At 35.2% G+C, this 17913-nt stretch overlaps 1 protein-coding gene across 2 annotated transcripts in view; it reads left to right on the forward strand.

The window, feature by feature from the left end:
- LRP1B (LDL receptor related protein 1B) overlaps positions 1 to 17913 on the forward strand; it is a 627450-nt gene that overhangs the window by 497388 nt on the left and 112149 nt on the right. For both annotated transcript variants that reach the window (XM_077784902.2, XM_085584138.1), the window contains exons 43-50: positions 1194 to 1398; positions 6741 to 6933; positions 8126 to 8251; positions 10253 to 10381; positions 11749 to 11868; positions 13377 to 13490; positions 13672 to 13821; positions 16338 to 16460. In XM_077784902.2, coding sequence (XP_077641028.2) covers positions 1194 to 1398; positions 6741 to 6933; positions 8126 to 8251; positions 10253 to 10381; positions 11749 to 11868; positions 13377 to 13490; positions 13672 to 13821; positions 16338 to 16460 — 1160 coding nt within the window. The remainder of the gene's footprint in view (positions 1 to 1193; positions 1399 to 6740; positions 6934 to 8125; positions 8252 to 10252; positions 10382 to 11748; positions 11869 to 13376; positions 13491 to 13671; positions 13822 to 16337; positions 16461 to 17913) is intronic.

The raw sequence follows: 17913 nt of genomic DNA on the forward strand, positions 1-17913 counted from the left end.
CTTCTAATGAGTCCCTAGTTTATTTTTAGCTCAGCCTTTTAGACTGAGGTCAGGCATAGGTCAGGCTTCACAAGGCATCATCACTCTTACTGCTTAAGTTTAAAAAAAAATGCAAAATTAATTTAAGCACTTAAAAAAAGAAGTCTGAGTTTCTTGTGTGCAGCATAGAGGCCCATGTGTTTATCACAGAAATCAGTGTTGTATAAAAATATGTAACAATGGACAAAATAATGCAAAGAAGTCTAATTTAGTTCCTTCCTGCCACTCTCAAAAATACTGTGTGAGAGGATTTTTATTTTTACTTCAATGTCTTACACATTTGAGGTACTTTAAATTTTCTCTGCTAATTCTAGGAGAAAGGCAACCTGCTTTTTCTACTTCTTGTAACTGTCTCTGTCTTTTGGGGAAATTGGGGAACATTTCTGCCATATTAAATTCTACTCTTAAGTTGTGTTAGCTGAATGTACAAAGCTGCATGAATACTGGAGCATATTTCCATGTGTGATTTCATGTCCTGTTAATGCAATCAAGAATTTATGCTGTATTGTAAAATGCAATTATCAAGGTACCACCAATAAACCCCAAAGCTCTGATGGAGATTGTAGTGAGAGGAGGGGCAGGTTCTGTCAGTCCATGGATTAGAATTCCATCAGCAGCCCGGTCCATAACATTTTCTGTCATTGCTAACAGCAACAAGGGGCTGACTGAGCCTCCTGTAGAGCACATTAAGGTCCTTTTCTTCCCATTATCAACTCTCTGCACACCAGTCCTTGGGTCTCTATTACAGCTCTAACATGGGAGAAGCTGCAGATTAATTTCACTGTTAAATATTACTAATACACACATTAGCTGAATTAAGTTTATATCATTACACAGCTTGTATCTCTCTCCAATGGTAAATTAGTATGGAACAGGATTGAACAGATCTGTAAGAGAAGAAAATTGTGCTCCTATACAAATTAATGTACTCCTATACAAATTAATGAACTTCAAAACTGCTACAATTTATATATATAATTTATTTATAGGCTGTTGCATTTTCTTATTTACTATTGATTATCACAATTATTTATAGATGCCATTCAGAGTTATGAAGGCAATTTTTTTATCTGTTGTTCATTATGTAGAAAATTAAATTATAAAATGTATCTTATGGTTTTATGGTTTTGTTTGTTATTTTGATTTTAATACAGCTTAATGTTTTGGACTAACTGGAATGAGCAGCTCCCAAGCATCATGAGATCCACCCTCTCAGGCAAAAATGCCCAGGTTATCATTAGCACTGATATCCTGACACCAAATGGACTCACCATTGATCACAGGGCAGAGAAACTTTACTTTTCAGATGGCAGCTTGGGAAAAATCGAGAGGTGTGAATACGATGGATCACAAAGATATGTAAGTAAAACAAAAATCCTGTGCATACTCATTGTAGGTTTGTTTTCATTCATCTTCAAAGTTAAATTGTTACAGAATGATTAATAATTGCCCAATTTTCCTCTAATATTAGTTGCATATTAGAATTTTAACACTGTTGAAATACAAATAATGCTCAGTTTGCTCAAAATTTCTTTTGTGTAATGATTGAGTGTTAGTCAAATCTTATTTATATGTTTTATTTCAATATTTTATTTATTATTCTTATTTCAATATTTTCTAACTATACATTTTCAGATATTGAATTGCTCTCCTATTCTCCTAGTCTCTCCTAGATGCTGACTCTCTCTAGTCTTTCATCATAATATAATTTGGTCCTTGAAAACTCCCTTAGTTTCAGTTCAAGCAGATCTTTTACAAGGAATGTGCTGAAGACAGTTATCTGTGCTTGTGCATTTGTTACATCTTTAGCCCTACATTTCTCGTATTTCATGAAATCTTCATTTCAGGGATTTTGTACCTCCCAAAGTTCAGGATATAATGAATGAGGGGCATGTTCTGGCTTGTATTCAATTCCCAGCTTTACAAGAGAGTGTGCATCATCTCCCTTTGATAACTATTAAGTTTTTAAAACTGCTTCAGATGCAATATATGAGCTTTGAAATATTTTTTTTCATCTTAAATGAAAATTATATGGCTGTTTGGAATGTTATCCAGAAGTTCCCCACACAATTTTTAGACAATTTTTTTCAGAATGAAATAGGAGAGTCAAGCTTGTAAGAGCAGAACTGAAGCACAGTCAGCATAGATAGGCATGTGCTTTTTCCTTTTGTTTTCCTTCTATGAAAAATGACCACAGCTAACTAACTAATGCTTTCAGATCCAGCAACTGTATCAGAAACCTGGCAAACCAGCCAAATGGATTCTGAAATTTTCACTCTCTGACATATATATACTTGTTATATATACTATATATACATACATACTTGTTAACACAAAACAGAAGTACAAGGTAATTAGTAGGTTGTGATTAAACAGTTTAACTTCATCTTTGCAGAAGACGTCACAAAATAGGCATCACAGACATGAAGTAGGACATGATGCCACTTAGTTACAGAAACCATTACTAAAATACTATTTTTTAATCAGGTTTTTGGCTTTCACTTTGCAGCAGCAAGAAGAAAAGGATCATTGAGTTTTCTCAGTGATTTTTCAACATTGAAACTTCCAGTTTTTCTGAGTACCTTGCCTCTTGGTTTGGCTTTCTGACAATTTATCTCTTCTTCTCCATTGCAGTAAAAAAAAAAATCTCCTGAACACAATGATCTGAGTCCAGCACGCTCTTCTGAAGGGTTTTTGGGAGCTCTGGTGTGTTACACCAATTGACCTGTTGTGGGATAATTAGCTGATTCTGTTGTCAAAAGCACTGATGTGGGTTCTCACTCTTCTGCCTTGCTTGGATGAGGATTGTTATGGCAGAAGGAAAAGCCCAGCAGGCTGCTTGGCCTCTAGCAGCCCTTCAGCAGAGTGGCTGACCACGCTGTAGATGCATTTTTACTGACACAAGCAATGCCAGAATCCAGCCTGTTAACTCTATTATTAACCCAGTGAAAAATAATATTTCCAAGGCAGCTGTTTTACTTTGCTCATGTGCTGTTCAGCTGGATGAGATCCTGGATTTCTCTGACATCAGTGCAAGAAATGATTGGTCCACTCTTCTGGTAATCTCAGATTCTTCGGGGTGTTTCAGTCCTCAACCACCTGTCAGAAATTGTTTAGACAGATTACCCTTTCCCCAGCGTCTCTGCTTCATTGCTCTCTGCTTTCAGTTAGGTTAACAAGGGTAGAAATTGGGTAGCAGTACATGAAAGGCTAATGGGAATGTGATGAATTTCCTTCCAGATACCAGCTTCTTTCTTCATTCTGTTCACCACAATAATCTAGTACAATGAATTAGTAGAAAATCATTTAGCAATATTGAACTGACTCTTTAAAGTGGATTGTAAAGGTTTATTGATTTTTGAGTTGAGCTGATATTTTAATACCAGTATTTGATTTCAGGAGTACTCTTTCAAGTTTGGAAGATTTTTTTGTTACTATTGTTCCTTCTTATTACTTAGAAGATATGAAGTTTTTGGGGGTTGGATTTTAACTTTTCTTTATTCTGTTCTGCCAGATCTTCTGATTAAAAAAAAAAAAAAAAAAAAAAAAATAATTATTATTATTATTATTGTTGTTGTTGTTGTTGTTGTTATCATTATTATTATTTCCCATTTTCTTCCATTTTTTTCTCCTGCCCATATTTGGATTTAATATTATGGCCACACCTGGTTTTAGCTGCTTAGTGCTTTAATAACAAAATTTTTTTGTTATGAACATAGAAATGGAGTGAACAGCAAATAAAGCTGATTTCAAGTTTTGGACTTATTTTTCTAATAAATCATGAGCTACTTTGATTTATTTTTCCTTTTCTTCTTCAGTGTGAAATATTTTGTAACATTTTATGTGTGGAAAAACTAGAAACATTATTAACTTCGTGTAAACAGTTATTTTTTTAACATTCAGGATGGAATGTTTTGTTCTCAGTTATACTTTTGTAGGCCTGTAGGTGTGATAATTAAAATCAATATGAGTTTAGAGTTTTTTTCTGGTAATTATAACCTTCATGTAAATGCAACCTGCCAGTAATTGTAACTTCCAGTTTCTAGGATGTTTGTTTTTATTCTGTTGAATTTCTGTATTAACACAATTCAAGAAGTTCCACAGTTGGTGTTCTGATTTTTTCAGATAGCTTAAGTCTACAGCAGAAGTGCAGGCTTTAGGTTTGGCAGTGCATTTATTAAAAACCAGAGAAATAAGAGAAAAATTTTCATCTGTTACTTAGAACTTGAAATAGCTTCTGTAACTGAACTTTGGTATCATTTAGTATTAAAACATGGCATGTGCTCTTGGATGTGTCTGACTTCCACTCTTGCAGGTGGAAGGGATGGTAGGGATGTCTTTTCATTATTCCTTAAAGTTTTAAAATTGTATTTGGGTTGTTGCAAGTTTTAGTATAAATTTATCCTTTAAAATTAAAAATAAAAAAATAGAAATAGAAATAAAAAATGGTCACAACCTTAGTGTTATTATATAAGTTAGAATTTCAAAGGGCTATAAAGGTGGCCAAAAGCTGATAGAAATATGAAGCCTTTATTTTGGCTGCTTGAATAAAACCAATGTCCTTGGGTAGGGCTGTGGCATAATACAGTGACTCCAGGAAATGAAATACAATGAGCAATAGTGAAAAAACATTTGGTTTTGTGACACTGCATTTGGATCTAGGCTCTCCCAAGGCCAAACAGCAATGATCAGCTCTGTGGTGAATTTACATTCTATTGTTACAATCTGAGGTAAATTAGGACAGTGCTCCCCAGCACAAAAAGCTGAGCAGGACAGTGCATTTGTCCTGGTTTTAACAATTGTTCCAACTGGTTCAGTTTCACACTATCACAGAGAAGAATATGGGGCTGCAAAATCTACATGGCCAGATTTCTGAAAGTCCTTTCAGAAACATACATGATTTTAATTTTTTTATTCCCTTGAAATGTCTGGATATGAATAGTGAAAGGTTTTAAGAGTGTCTTATGAAAAGTGGAAAAGTGTCTTAGTGGAAATGTGCACAATTAGAGAGGAAATCTTTTACCATTAATTTATTCTCATTTATCTTTTCATTCTGCAAAAATGTTGGGTAGAGAAAAGTTGTTTTTTTGGGATTTTTATCATGGGGAAAAAAATCTTTCCTGGGTAAAATGATTTGCTGTCCAACTCTTTTTAAAATATGAAGAAATACATGATGTGCATAATGAAGCAGAATTTGTTATAATTATCTGATTAATGTAAGCAATTTTGACATTCTGTCTGTATAAGTGAATTTAAACATGGACAGGAATGCTCCTGTGCACAGGACTAGAATTATTTATGTTAGCAGGTTGTTGACGTTCCCTGAACTGGCACAGGTGGGAACAAACTTGGAGCATCCCTTGGTATTGAATCCTGCAGAATTGGAGCACCTTCTTAGTCTCCAAGGCACAGTTTCAGTATCAAAACTGGGGGCTTTTGTTTCACAAAATGAAATTTGGATGGCCTGTATAGTAGGTGCATTTGTTATATGGAGAGAAAGACTTCCTACACACTCACAATGAATTTTTTAATAATTAAATATGGGATTGACTATTACTATTCCGTTCTCATTCCAGCCTTTTTTAAAGAGCTGTCACACAGCATCCCCTTGCAAGCACAAAGGATTGCTGATTCATGGAGATTTCCATGAAATCTCATCGTTCTAGACTCCCTCTGGGAAAGGGGATAAAGCACATAAAGCAGATGGAAAACCATGATCATCTAAGTAGATATGTTAAAGGATATTATTTTTCTAGTTTTGTCCCAATTTCCCTATGATAAGTAGCACATAGACACAGGGTTTTTATTTTTTTCATAACCTGGGTGAGAACTGTTCCCACTTTATATTTATACCTAACTTAGTATTTTTTTACATAGAAACCTAGAACACAATTCAATAAAAATAGTAAGAGTGTTATTTATGTCCATTATCTAATAGAGAAATGTTAACTCCCTTCCAGTAATTCTGTTCAGCCAAAATTAAACTTTCAAATAAAAAAATGGTATAAATTCTTCAGATTCTTCAGAAGGGAAACTGGTCATGTGAAATTTTTAATTCTAATATATGGAAAGAAATAACAAATGCAAATATTTTACAGGAGCCATGGTTTGGATTAGGATCAAATTCATTGTATTTCTAGAATTTTTTTTCAAACCTCATTATATAGTGACCCTCAATTCATTTTTCCTTCTAGGTTTTAAATTAGTTATTACTGTGGTGAGATTTTTTTTTTCCTAAATTGGGAAACATGAAACATTTATTGTCTAGGGTCAAGTTTCTAATGTGATTATGTGGTGGTGAGTGCTCTTCAGTTCTAAAGCTCTTCAGTTCCTAAAGACTGAAAAACTTTGATTCCTAAAGATTGAATTTTTAGACTTTCAGCCATGCTGAAAACATCTTCTCTTTTCTGTTGGAGCTATTAAGCAGGTAAAGTGTTGAGTAGGTATTTTTGCAGGTACATTTAGATAAACTGTGATTTTTTAAATTAAGGAACAGATGTCTTGTTTTCTGAAATTTGGATGCCTGTGGCATCCTTTTAACACATTTTAAGTGCTGTTATCTCATTTCCCCAGGTGCTGCAGCTATAAAAGTATTAAGTGTTTTGCCTAACGTGATGGTAGTCACAGTTTGCACTTTAAAATCCTCTCATTCAGTGACAGCACTTCCTCTCTTGTTCCTGTTCTGCACTTTTGCATTTTAGGTCATTGTCAAGTCTGGCCCAGGCACCTTCCTCAGCCTGGCTGTGTATGACGAGTACATCTTCTGGTCAGATGGAGTGAGGAGAGCTATCCTGCGTTCCAGCAAATACACGGGAGGAGACACCAAAGTTCTCCGCTCCGACATCCCGCACCAGCCCATGGGAATCATCGCTGTTGCCAACGACACCAACAGCTGTAAGCTACAAAGCAATTTTCTTAATGGCAATATCATTCATTTCAGGGATTTTACTTAGTTTTAGCTGAGTGAAAAGTTTATATGGTGTTTCATAAATTCTCTTTTAATAAAAGATGGGGTACAACCTTTTCCCAAGTGTCTTCGTTTGAAAAGACAGGTGTCTGCTAAAGAAGACAGAAGCCTTCCTTGAAATGGAAAATGTGTACCCCCTCCCTCCAAATTCTTATAATTTTGAAATTAAGAGGCTCTCAGGCAAAGATATGAGAATAGGAATAACAGTTCTTTACTAGGAAAATTTAAATACAAATACAATAGTAGAAACCAAAAAAACCAAAAAACAATACAAACAAACAAAACCACTGATAGACTCAGAATATGACCTGACACCCTGTGGGTCAGGGTGGTGGCAGCAGTTCCATTCCATGGTGGCTGCAGCCCTCCTGCAGTGCCAGCTGTGCTTCTGCTGGAGGAGAAATCTGTAGGAGAGTGGTTTTCCTCTGAAGCTCCAGAGGTGGTGTAGATGGGCCTGGTCTTCCTCTGGGAATGCAGTGGGAAGAAAGCTGCTCCTCTGGGAATGAAGTGGGCAAAGGCTGCTGTGGTGTTCCAGATCTCAGATTATATCCAGGTAGGAATGGTCAGCTCCTCCCCCTGAGTGGAGCATCTCCCAGTGGGATGATGTAACTTTATCACCTCATGCAGGGACACTCACTGGCCATGAACAGAAGATAATTAATAATTAATGGCCCATGAACAGAAGATATCTCCTGGAGAGAAGATTGATTGTGGAAGAGATAAAGAAAACTGCCCAATGAGCAGAAGAGAAATTCCCCACCTCTAAGAGAAGCCAAATAGAATACATGCATATCTTACAACCCAGGACACCAAGTAAATAAGCATTATTCAGAATGCCTTGCTATGGGTGCTGAGCTCAGAGGATAGCAGTTAAATACTTCCCTGTCAAATTTCTGCAGTTTTGAAAGTTGCAGGTTTTTAAAATTATTATTTTTCCAGGTGTTTGTTTATCTTTAGCATGCCAGCATCTGAGAGATGCTGACATTTTCATCTGACCGATAAAACCTGAATCAATTGCCCATGAATCTGAGATATGGTGACTTCTGCTCTCTCAAAGACATTGGCCATTGAAGAAAATTTAATAAAATAAGAGTTCATCTCTTGTCATTTGTCTTCCAGGTGAATTATCTCCCTGTGCACAAATGAATGGAGGCTGCCATGATTTGTGCATTCTGACGCCTGATGGACGAGTGAACTGCTCGTGCAGAGGGGACAGAGTCCTGATAGATGATAACAGATGTGTGAGTAAGTAATGGTGGCTGACATGATGCTTTTCTGTGCTGTGACGCACTTGGCTTTCATAGGACAGTTGGCCCAAGCCATTAATTTTATTTCTTCTGTATACTGAAAAAATTGATCTGGCAATTCAGCACAAACCAGGCTTTTAACTCTTTTGTCTTTTGGGAATTAAAAAGTGTTCATACTCTCCTTAAACTCCTATTATGGTAGTGGGATACTGTTTCTTATTAATAGGATATTTATGTATTTATCACAATTACTGCTGAGATAGAAATATCTGTATGTATCCTTCCCTAGGGTTATGTGGGATAAGCTACTGAAGTTGAACCTTAATTAAAGTAATTTCTCACCTATCTCTGTGTTGGCAAACCAGTGATTGGCAGTGGAAGTGAGAGAGGTTCAGCAGATTTATTCACATGCCTAACAATTTATTTTATGGCATTTATTTTATATGGCATTTCTATTTTCCAAATGCATCACAACTCTTAAAATTGTTCTTAGGTAAAACCATGTTTAAATTGTCATCTATGACATGAAATAAGATTTAATCTTCTAAATTGTTCTGTAGAGTTTTTGCAGGAAATGTTGATCTGAGCAATCAGGAAAAAAAAAGACATTAAATGATGGGGTAGAGTAGCACAGAAAGGATGGAAACAAGACAGACTAGAGTTTAGCTTTGAGATCAAAAGTTCCTTTCTTCATAACAGAATTGCAAGTGATACTCAATAAAATTGAAAGTTAGCAATTCCAGCTGAGAAAAGGAATTAACTGTCCTTTCACAGTATAATTAGGCTGTATAACTTAGTGCCAGTCAAGAGTCTTGAGACAAAGCTTCAGTGAAATTCTAAGAGGGAGTGATGATGATATGGGTAATGACTACTCTGACTACTTACTTGTCATCAAAGAAACCATTTGAAAGGCATTAAAAATTCTTTGTTTCTGTAAGACGGATTTTGAAGCAATCTCTACAAGGGTGTCCAGTTAGACTCAAACTGCGGGCAGGTTATACTATATATACTTTAATTCTTTTCATTTTTTTCTAAAGATTGCAGTCTAAGATGCTGAACTAGATGAATTAAAAATGTAATTGGTAATTATTCACCATAAGTTCTTACAATACTAGGAAATTGAAGGAAAAGAGATAAAAATACTTCAAATGTAAAGGACTAAATAAATCATATTCAGGATCAGATCTCACCTTGTTCAGGATCTGTTTCAGCACTTTTTCTACATGTATCAATCAAATCAAGAAATACTTTCAATTTATATTGGCTTGGCTATTGCATATAGCAGACATTGGTTCTTCCTGAATTTGTGCTGAAGTGATTATAATGGAAACAAGAAAGAAGCATAAGAACTGAATATATTTTCCCCATTGTTCTTCTTACTGAGTTGTCCTAAATGCTCCTCGCTTCTCTTCACTTTGATATTTTTGGTTAGAACCATGCTCATGAAGCAAATGTATGACTTATCCTGAAGTTCATGACCAAATCGTTGTGTCTAATTTGTGGAATGTTTTTCTTTCTTAAGTAAAAGAGGAAAAATTTTAAACGTGCACCTGGTTGTCTTCTCAAATAATATATAAAACATCCACTAGATGAGAAGGGGAGGGTTTTTGGGAATAAAATAAAAAAGTAAAATGGAAGCAACAGGTTTTCTGCCTTGGGGTTTACACTGTGTAATTCAAGCTGGGGGTTGGGAAGGCACAGGTGAGTAGAAGGAAGCGGAGCACAGTAGTTCCACAGTTCTTATCTTATCAGAATGAGTGCTTGTGAATAGTTTCACTACATGTTCTTTCATGGATATTTGTCAATGTATTTTCTTTTACAGGTTCTCTTTGTAGAAGCTTTAAAGTTCTGATGCTATGGTGTGTTTTACTGTTTTGTACTCAAAACCGTAAATTCAAAATTCATGTAGGTCAAAATTGAAATGCAGACAGCATGTTTTCTCATTTTCACTAGCTGCAAAAGCTTTTAAAAATTAAATGTTAATGTGGTTTATTTTTAGGTAAAAATTCTACTTGCAACATCTATTCAGAGTTTGAATGTGGGAATGGTGAATGCATTGATTATCAGCTTACTTGTGATGGCATTGCTCACTGTAAGGACAAATCTGATGAGAAACTTTTCTACTGTGGTGGGTATTTCCAGATCTTTCACCTTCCTGTTGTAATTTTGGTGTTATACATGCTTTGATTTTTCCTCTTGTTCATACCAACTGCTCGGCCACGATGCCTAGGAAGAAAATGTCAACACACATTAAGAAAACCTTGACATGACATGGAAAAAATTACCATGGAAAAAAGTTTTTTCTTCCATTCTCCATATATCAACTGACATATTTAATAAAAAGCATCTCAAATGTTCTCATGTTTCTGTCTAGAATAAAAATAAAAGAAAACATGGCTAACTACTTTTTAAAGTTGGTAGATACCCTATTGTACATAATGTAAAATATAGAAATGCTAGTTATTAAATTTATAGATTGATAAATACAAGATTTGTTACCCAGAGCAGCTGTGGCTGCCTCATCCCTGGAAGTGTCCAAGGCCAGACTGGATGGGGCTTGGAGCAGCCTGGGACAGTGAAAGGTGTGGGGTGGGGTGGAAGGAGATGATTTTTAAGGTCCCTTCAAACCCATTACATGATTCTGTGATTCTGAGAACCAGCAATTTCTCTTTCCATGGATTTGCCACATAATTTTATGAAGGACATTCTTTTAATTTGCAGTGTGACAATGAACACCTTGCCTCATTTAAATCAACTGTCCCAAATATTTTTCTACACATTGGAGAAAAAAACAGAAAGAACTGGGGTCCTTTCATGCACTAGGTCATATACAGGGTGTTGCTTTCTGAATCTGATAAAGAACTTTATTTTGATTAGTTAATCAAAATAATGAACTCATTATTTTGATTAACAAATGCAGTGAACATTATTATTGTGACTTCTTCAATAATTAGCGCTTTAGTAAATCAGTCCTGAATTTTAAAACATATCATTATATGTAAAATTCCTACAGTCTTCAATAGTGTTCTTGAGCAGAACGCTGTTGTTATTGGTGCTCAGAAATCCTAAAACCTCTCTGCTAATATTTGTTATTATTTTGTTCTCCATTTATTCCTGTTTTGGTTTAGGCCAAATTTGGTATACTTCAGTCTCTGTGATGCCACATGCAAACATTCTCCCCAAACAAGTTTGTCAAAACAAATGCATTTAAAGTACATGGGCATTTTGTACCAAGGTAATGAAAGCTGGGAATTAGGCCACCCTTTTCATTTTTTTCTGGTCATTTTTTCTCATCATTCTTTCCTTTATTACTCTTTATCCTTTTATCAGTCCAAGTTATGCTGCAAAATCGATGAACAATTTCTGAAGTTTTTTTTCCTGTAGCTTGGAATGCATATCAATTAAAATATTGTTCTGGAACGTTTGTTTAGATTGAGGGTGAGGCTGTTTTCATGAGGTGTCAATCCAATCATGAGCTGGTATTTAACTTCCCAGAAAACAGAGGCTGTCGGAAGGGCTTCAAGCCGTGCTCCAATCGCCGCTGTGTTCCCAGTGACAAAGTCTGTGATGGTGCCAATGACTGTGGTGACAACTCTGATGAATTTGACTGCAAAGGTAAATTGCATTTTATTTCCAAGGCGATTTCGGAATATTGCTTTGTAAATACTCATTATGCAAATAGGAGTAGCTGGAAAATAACGTTTGATTTAATCATATGATGGGGTTGATGCAAAGGCTGATTTTGGTTTACACCTACAGTCTTCTAGAAGGAGAGTGGTTTTGGCTATAAAATATAAAATATACATACGCATTATGCATATAATATTTTATGTTTTATATGTATAAAATACAGGTGCTGTATCTCTGTGAAGTAATGAGAGATAACAGTACCTCAGACAGATTGAAAGATGATGATTTCTCCTCTGCATGTGCTTCTTCTCTGAAGGAGGAAATGCTTTATTTCTCTGCTTCTCAGATGCATGGTAGTGTGCGTGGCCTTTGAAAAGCTTCCTAGAATTGTTCTCCTCTTCATATCAGAACTGTTTTTTGATTTATATCTTTTAACATGAATATTTTTATCCATGCAACAGCCAGTGCATATAGACCAGCAAGCCAACCACACAAATCCTTAGTTACAATTCAGAAAGGTTGGCAGGGATATTATCCCAAAAGATTTATAACTAAAAGCTAAATACCTGTAGTAACAAGGATTTTTTGAAGTTACCAAATTATTTTTAACCATTTATCTAAATATAAGTAGAGGGAAAAACAATAGGCAAGAACCCCAAGCTGGTCTTAGAAGAAATAAATCTGAGAAATTCATGGGCTATCCTGAAAATGCTTCTTCCTCCCTCAAATGATGATGGGGAAGTTTCAGTTTGAAACCAGGAGGAAACACCAATTTCATGTAATGGTTTGGTTCGCTAATTTGAGATTTTGCCAATTTTGAGATTTTCGGCCAACCAATGAGTGTGGTGGGTTCAGTGCTGGCCAATCACCAATGCACTCATTTCCTGCTGTGAGGTAGGGTTAGAAGAAAGGCAAATCAGGCTCAAAACTTTAAAAAGGTATAAAGAAAATAAAATATTAATAGTTACTAAAAGAAAAAGTAATAAGAATCAGAACAAAACCTTCAGAACACTTCTCCTTCCCCCACAAACTTTTCTTTCCCACTGGCAATGTAAAGAAAAAAACCTAAAATTTCAGTAAGTTTACCACTTGTAGAAAAGTCTTTCCTTCAGTTCATTTAGGGAGACAAGTCCCTCTTGTTAACGTTATGGAGACTTCTCCACAAGAAAAAAAACAGTTCTCTTGTAGCTCTCAATTTTTTCACAAATAGCAGCCACCAAGGGAAATCTGCAATTGTGCAAAACCAGGACGATTGATAATCCCAAAATGAATTGAATTACCTAGACATATTCTTAGGCTAAAAAAATAAATTAAAATATTAGCAACTTGGAAGGTATAATAAACTCCAAATCATATGTCTGCTGGAAGGCACAGTGTGTTCTGAATGCCTCATTCCAAAAGGCAGAAGGCTTAAGCATCATCATGTGTCTGATGTGCATCTGAAGAGTGTGTTTAGCACACAAATTTACATCCTCTATAACCATATGTTGCAGACTCGGCGTGCGCCCCGGCAGAATTCCGCTGTGCAGATGGGGTTTGCGTCGGGAAATCAGCTCAGTGCAACCAGGTCATCGACTGTGCAGATGCCTCGGATGAAAAGAACTGCAGTGAGTTTGTGTTCGTGCTCCCTCCCAGCAGCTGCTCCCTGATTATTCCTTGTTATGGAGCAGTTCATTCCTGGGTGTTGCTGCTTGGGATTCCAACACCTGCGTGGGCTCCTCGAGCCCAACGTGAAAATTAAATGTTGAGGCTGTGTCAGGTGTGTGGTAATTTTCTGTCTCTTTCCAGATAATACAAACTGTGCTTACTTCTATAAACTTGGGATAAAATCTTCAGGATTTATCAGCTGTAATTCAACTTCCCTCTGTATACTGCCAGAATGGATTTGTGATGGGTCTAATGACTGCGGAGATTATACAGATGAATTAAAATGCCCAGGTAACTGTAAAAAAATTTAAAAACCAAACTCAAAACATTAATATGCCTTTTAAACAAAGAAAAAAAGTCCTATATGCGGAGGGAGAGTGTTTCTCATTGTGTTGCAAAATGTTTATTTGGTCAATACTGATTTATTTAACATGGAGATTATTGCAATGCTGAATGTAGTTTATTCACCTTTATTTACTGTTTCCTAGGATTATGCAAATTATTACAATGAATACTGACTTTTTTTTTTCCTGAAGCAAACTGTAATGTCTAGCTTTCTCTTTCCTCCAGGTTAGGCCTGCCATTTATCATTTTTATTTAAGTAAAACATGAGTCCTTAAATTGTCAAGCACATCAAACATTGACATAAACACTCAGGAACTTGTATTAGTTACTGCTTTAGTGGGTGGTATTTCTTTTCTTGCTGACTCATTTTACTTTCTCTTTTATTTGCTGGAGGTCCTTGGAATAGGCTGCAAGGGGAGAATCCAGGGTTATTACTTTTGTGATAGCAGCCAGGAGAAAGGGATCATGACAACTTGAGCCCTGGACACAGGACTGGGGTTCTATTTAATGTTAACCAATGAATTATTCATAATATTCAATTTTTAACTAATGAAGGAGGTCATTTAGGTGTTTCCTCCATTTTTATTCAGAACCCCTCATTTGAGTTTGATAATACTAAGAACAAAATGAAAACTTAAAATTTGTATTTATTTTTTAATTTATTAATTCTAGAGGGAAATTAACCTCCTGTTGACCAGTAACTCTCCTTCTTCTAAGAATGAGTGTTAAATAAAACTAAATATTTACTAAATAATAAATTTTATTCATTTGTAAAATTAAAACTTCTAATTCTATCTTGTTCAATGCCATCCAATTTTTGCATAGTAGTGGACATAATATGATTATTTCAATTTAATATTCTCTTTTTCTATGTGATAATCCTGTTGTGTCACCAGAAGTCTCTATTAGAATTCTCATATACATTGTGCCAAATTTATTCACAAAAATATTACCAGGATCCAGAGGAATCTGGGACTTCAGCAGTACTGTCAGCCAACCTGTCATTAAGAACTTCCATCAGTCCTATAAAATAGATGCATATTAACTTAGAGTTTCCATTCTATTCTCTACATTTTCTAGATTTTCCCTTAATTATGTAGAATTTATTGTTTATAACACTTCTTTAAGGTCAAAATGGCTTAATTTGCTGTATTTTTAGACAAAGAAAGGGATTTTTTTCCATAACAAGGAAAATGTTGAAAGCAGTGTGCTACAGCTTCGGTAAACTAATGTTGCATAAGTACACTAATGTGCATTTTATTCCATTGTCCATTTATTTGTATTACTTCTTTCTGAATTCCAAATGAGTGCCAAAATGTTCCATCATTTTAATGTGTGACTAATTGCCTGGATCATTCCTCCCTTTACTTGGAAGCAATACCATTCCCACTCAGCCTACATGTGATTTCCTTTGCCATTTCATTCAAAACTGACCAGCTCTGGCACATTAAGTTTTTGAGTGTTGTTTCTGTTATGAATATTGCAATTCCCATTAGCAGTTTGGTTCAGTGTCACTGTTCTTACAGAAAATTACAGCAAAATATTCATGGTAGGTAGCTATGCTTAGGGAATCCTTAATATCTACCAAGTCATCACAGATGTTCCACTTTCTTTAGTCTTTATTGGTTTTTTTTTTCATTCATACAGCTGTAGAAACCATAAATGTTTACTTTACCTTTCCTTTCAAAAGAGAAGAGACTGAAAACAAATCCAGTGCACTGAGAGAATAATGAAAACCATGGCAGAGAGTTTCAGTGGTCTCCAGTGCTTGGAATTCCATCCTGGGTTTTCCCAGGACCTTGCTTAAGATTTTGAAATTAAGCTGTGATTAGACTAATATTTCTGCTTGCATCATGAAACTCTACATGTGGCATGTTTTCTTTCCTCACACCTGGTTTCTTAATCATTCATAAAACGCAAATTTTAAATTACTTTCTGACTCAACAAAATTAAAAAGACAGAGGAAAACTTTAATTTCTGACCAAGTCTAAACCTCTGGCTCCAGCATCACTGGTGTAGCTCCTGTTAGTCAGAGCATGCATGAGATTTGTGGCTTCTCCTGGTGACAAAAATACTGCCACAATTAAATTATCTTGTAAATGGCAGCAGAAAGTTCAGAAGGGCAATTTCTTCAGCTGGTGTAAAACAACAAGCAATGCTGACCTGCCTGACCTCAAAACCTGTAAACTAAACTACTTTCCTCTCTAAACCTTTTGATTTAGTTTGAAGCTGTGCTCTGATTTTTCTCTAAAAAAATAAAAAATAACCATTTCTGCTTACTAAACTACTTATTCACTAAACTACTTATCTATCACTTTTTTTTTTTTATAATCACAATATTTTTTCCATTTTTAGACATGAACACTTTGTCCATCAGTATTCAGAAATTTAGCAGAAATGTATTAGGCTCCTAATCATACTAGTAGAGACCATTTTACATTACATTCTTTATTTTATCACAGTTCAAAACAAACCCACATGTGAAGAAAATTATTTTGGTTGTCCTAGTGGAAGATGTATTCTGACCACCTGGCTTTGTGATGGGCAGAAAGACTGTGAGGACGGAGTAGATGAATTGCACTGTGGTGAGCATTTTGTCTTATTTGTATCCCTCTAGTCACTAATGCACTTTGGAAACAAAGAAGTGTGCATTTACATCTCAGAGATTCTATAAAAATGTATTTAATGCTATGTTTTAAGATTCAGCTTTAATACTTCATACTGCCAATACCTTAAATTCTATTTCATGCCTGAATGAAAGCCCTTTAATTTATTTTTTCTCTCTTAAGGATATATTTATATACAGGGTTTTCTATTACTTTAATATTTAATAATTTTATTAATTCTTCACATCTCCTCATTAGAAGAGTTTTACAGATATACTGAATTTGAGTCAGTATCTGGAGCCCAGCAGGAAATACCCAAACCTCAAAGAAGGCATTGCTTTGCATCAGAGGCCACACAGATATAATTGTTTAAAGTAATGACAAAAGCTATGTAAATAAAATAGAACATGAGCTGTGTACTAGGTTAAGGGTCTGTTCTGGCTCAGATCTTTTCAGATTCTTAAATTTTACCTAACTGAGACACAAAGCAGGTTGGTTTTACTCCTAGTGAGAGTTGGACTTTTCAATTTGTATGGATTACTTGAATGGATTATTTTTGTATTGAAATTCTACCAGAAAGCAGTGTCACATTTTTCTATTCCCTTTTTAAATAAAACCTGAATTTTGGTTTGTTTTTGTTTTTTTGGTTTTTTTTTCCAGTTTTTGGTGTTTTTTTTTTTTTTACTTCTTACCATGACTGAACATTTTAAATTACTCTGTTCATGACCCAGTTCCCACTGACATGCTTCCATATTTGATTTGCAGTTTACATTGTATATTTTTATCTCATAACTTTGAAATTAGGAAGTGCTGTGCTCTGTGGCAATCAGAATCTTTTATGTTGGCCACATTTCTCAAGAACAAATTGGTGTTTACATTTCTAGGTGTTATGTACATTATGTACAATAATGTAAACTTAATTAGCTGATTTTTGAGGGCAAAAGGGAAGGGGGTTAAGTCAATGCTTTTTCCCTATTAATTGCTCTTGCCCATTTTGGGATACCTGTTACAGTGTTCTCCTTTAAATTCAGATTTCTTACCTAAAATTCTTTTTAATGTTAATATTAAATTTTGTTGTCATCAAAATCAGTTGCAACAAAATAAACTTTATTCTTAAAGAAAGAACCCTGGGGAAAATGCAATACCTGATTTTTTTCAGGAAAGAATAGCATGGATTTAGGACAGTTTTTCAGTCTGATTTTAAAATGTAGAAGCTCTTATTTTCAATTTATAGAAAAGTGTAAATGGGATAAAGCAAACACACAGACATTTTTCTTGTGAGATAAAAGAGCTCCATCTTTAAAAGAGCATCATATTAACTTCTGGAATTTCAGGAGGAAGGCTGGGTTGGAAAATTTGAACTGTGCCTTCTCTGTCTTACTACCCAAACAGAGCAGTTCACTGTAGTTGTAGCATCTGTTAAATATGCAAA

Source organism: Lonchura striata, chromosome 7, assembly GCF_050655825.1.
Source record: "Lonchura striata isolate lonStrDom1 chromosome 7, ASM5065582v1, whole genome shotgun sequence".
Lineage (NCBI taxonomy): Eukaryota > Metazoa > Chordata > Aves > Passeriformes > Estrildidae > Lonchura > Lonchura striata.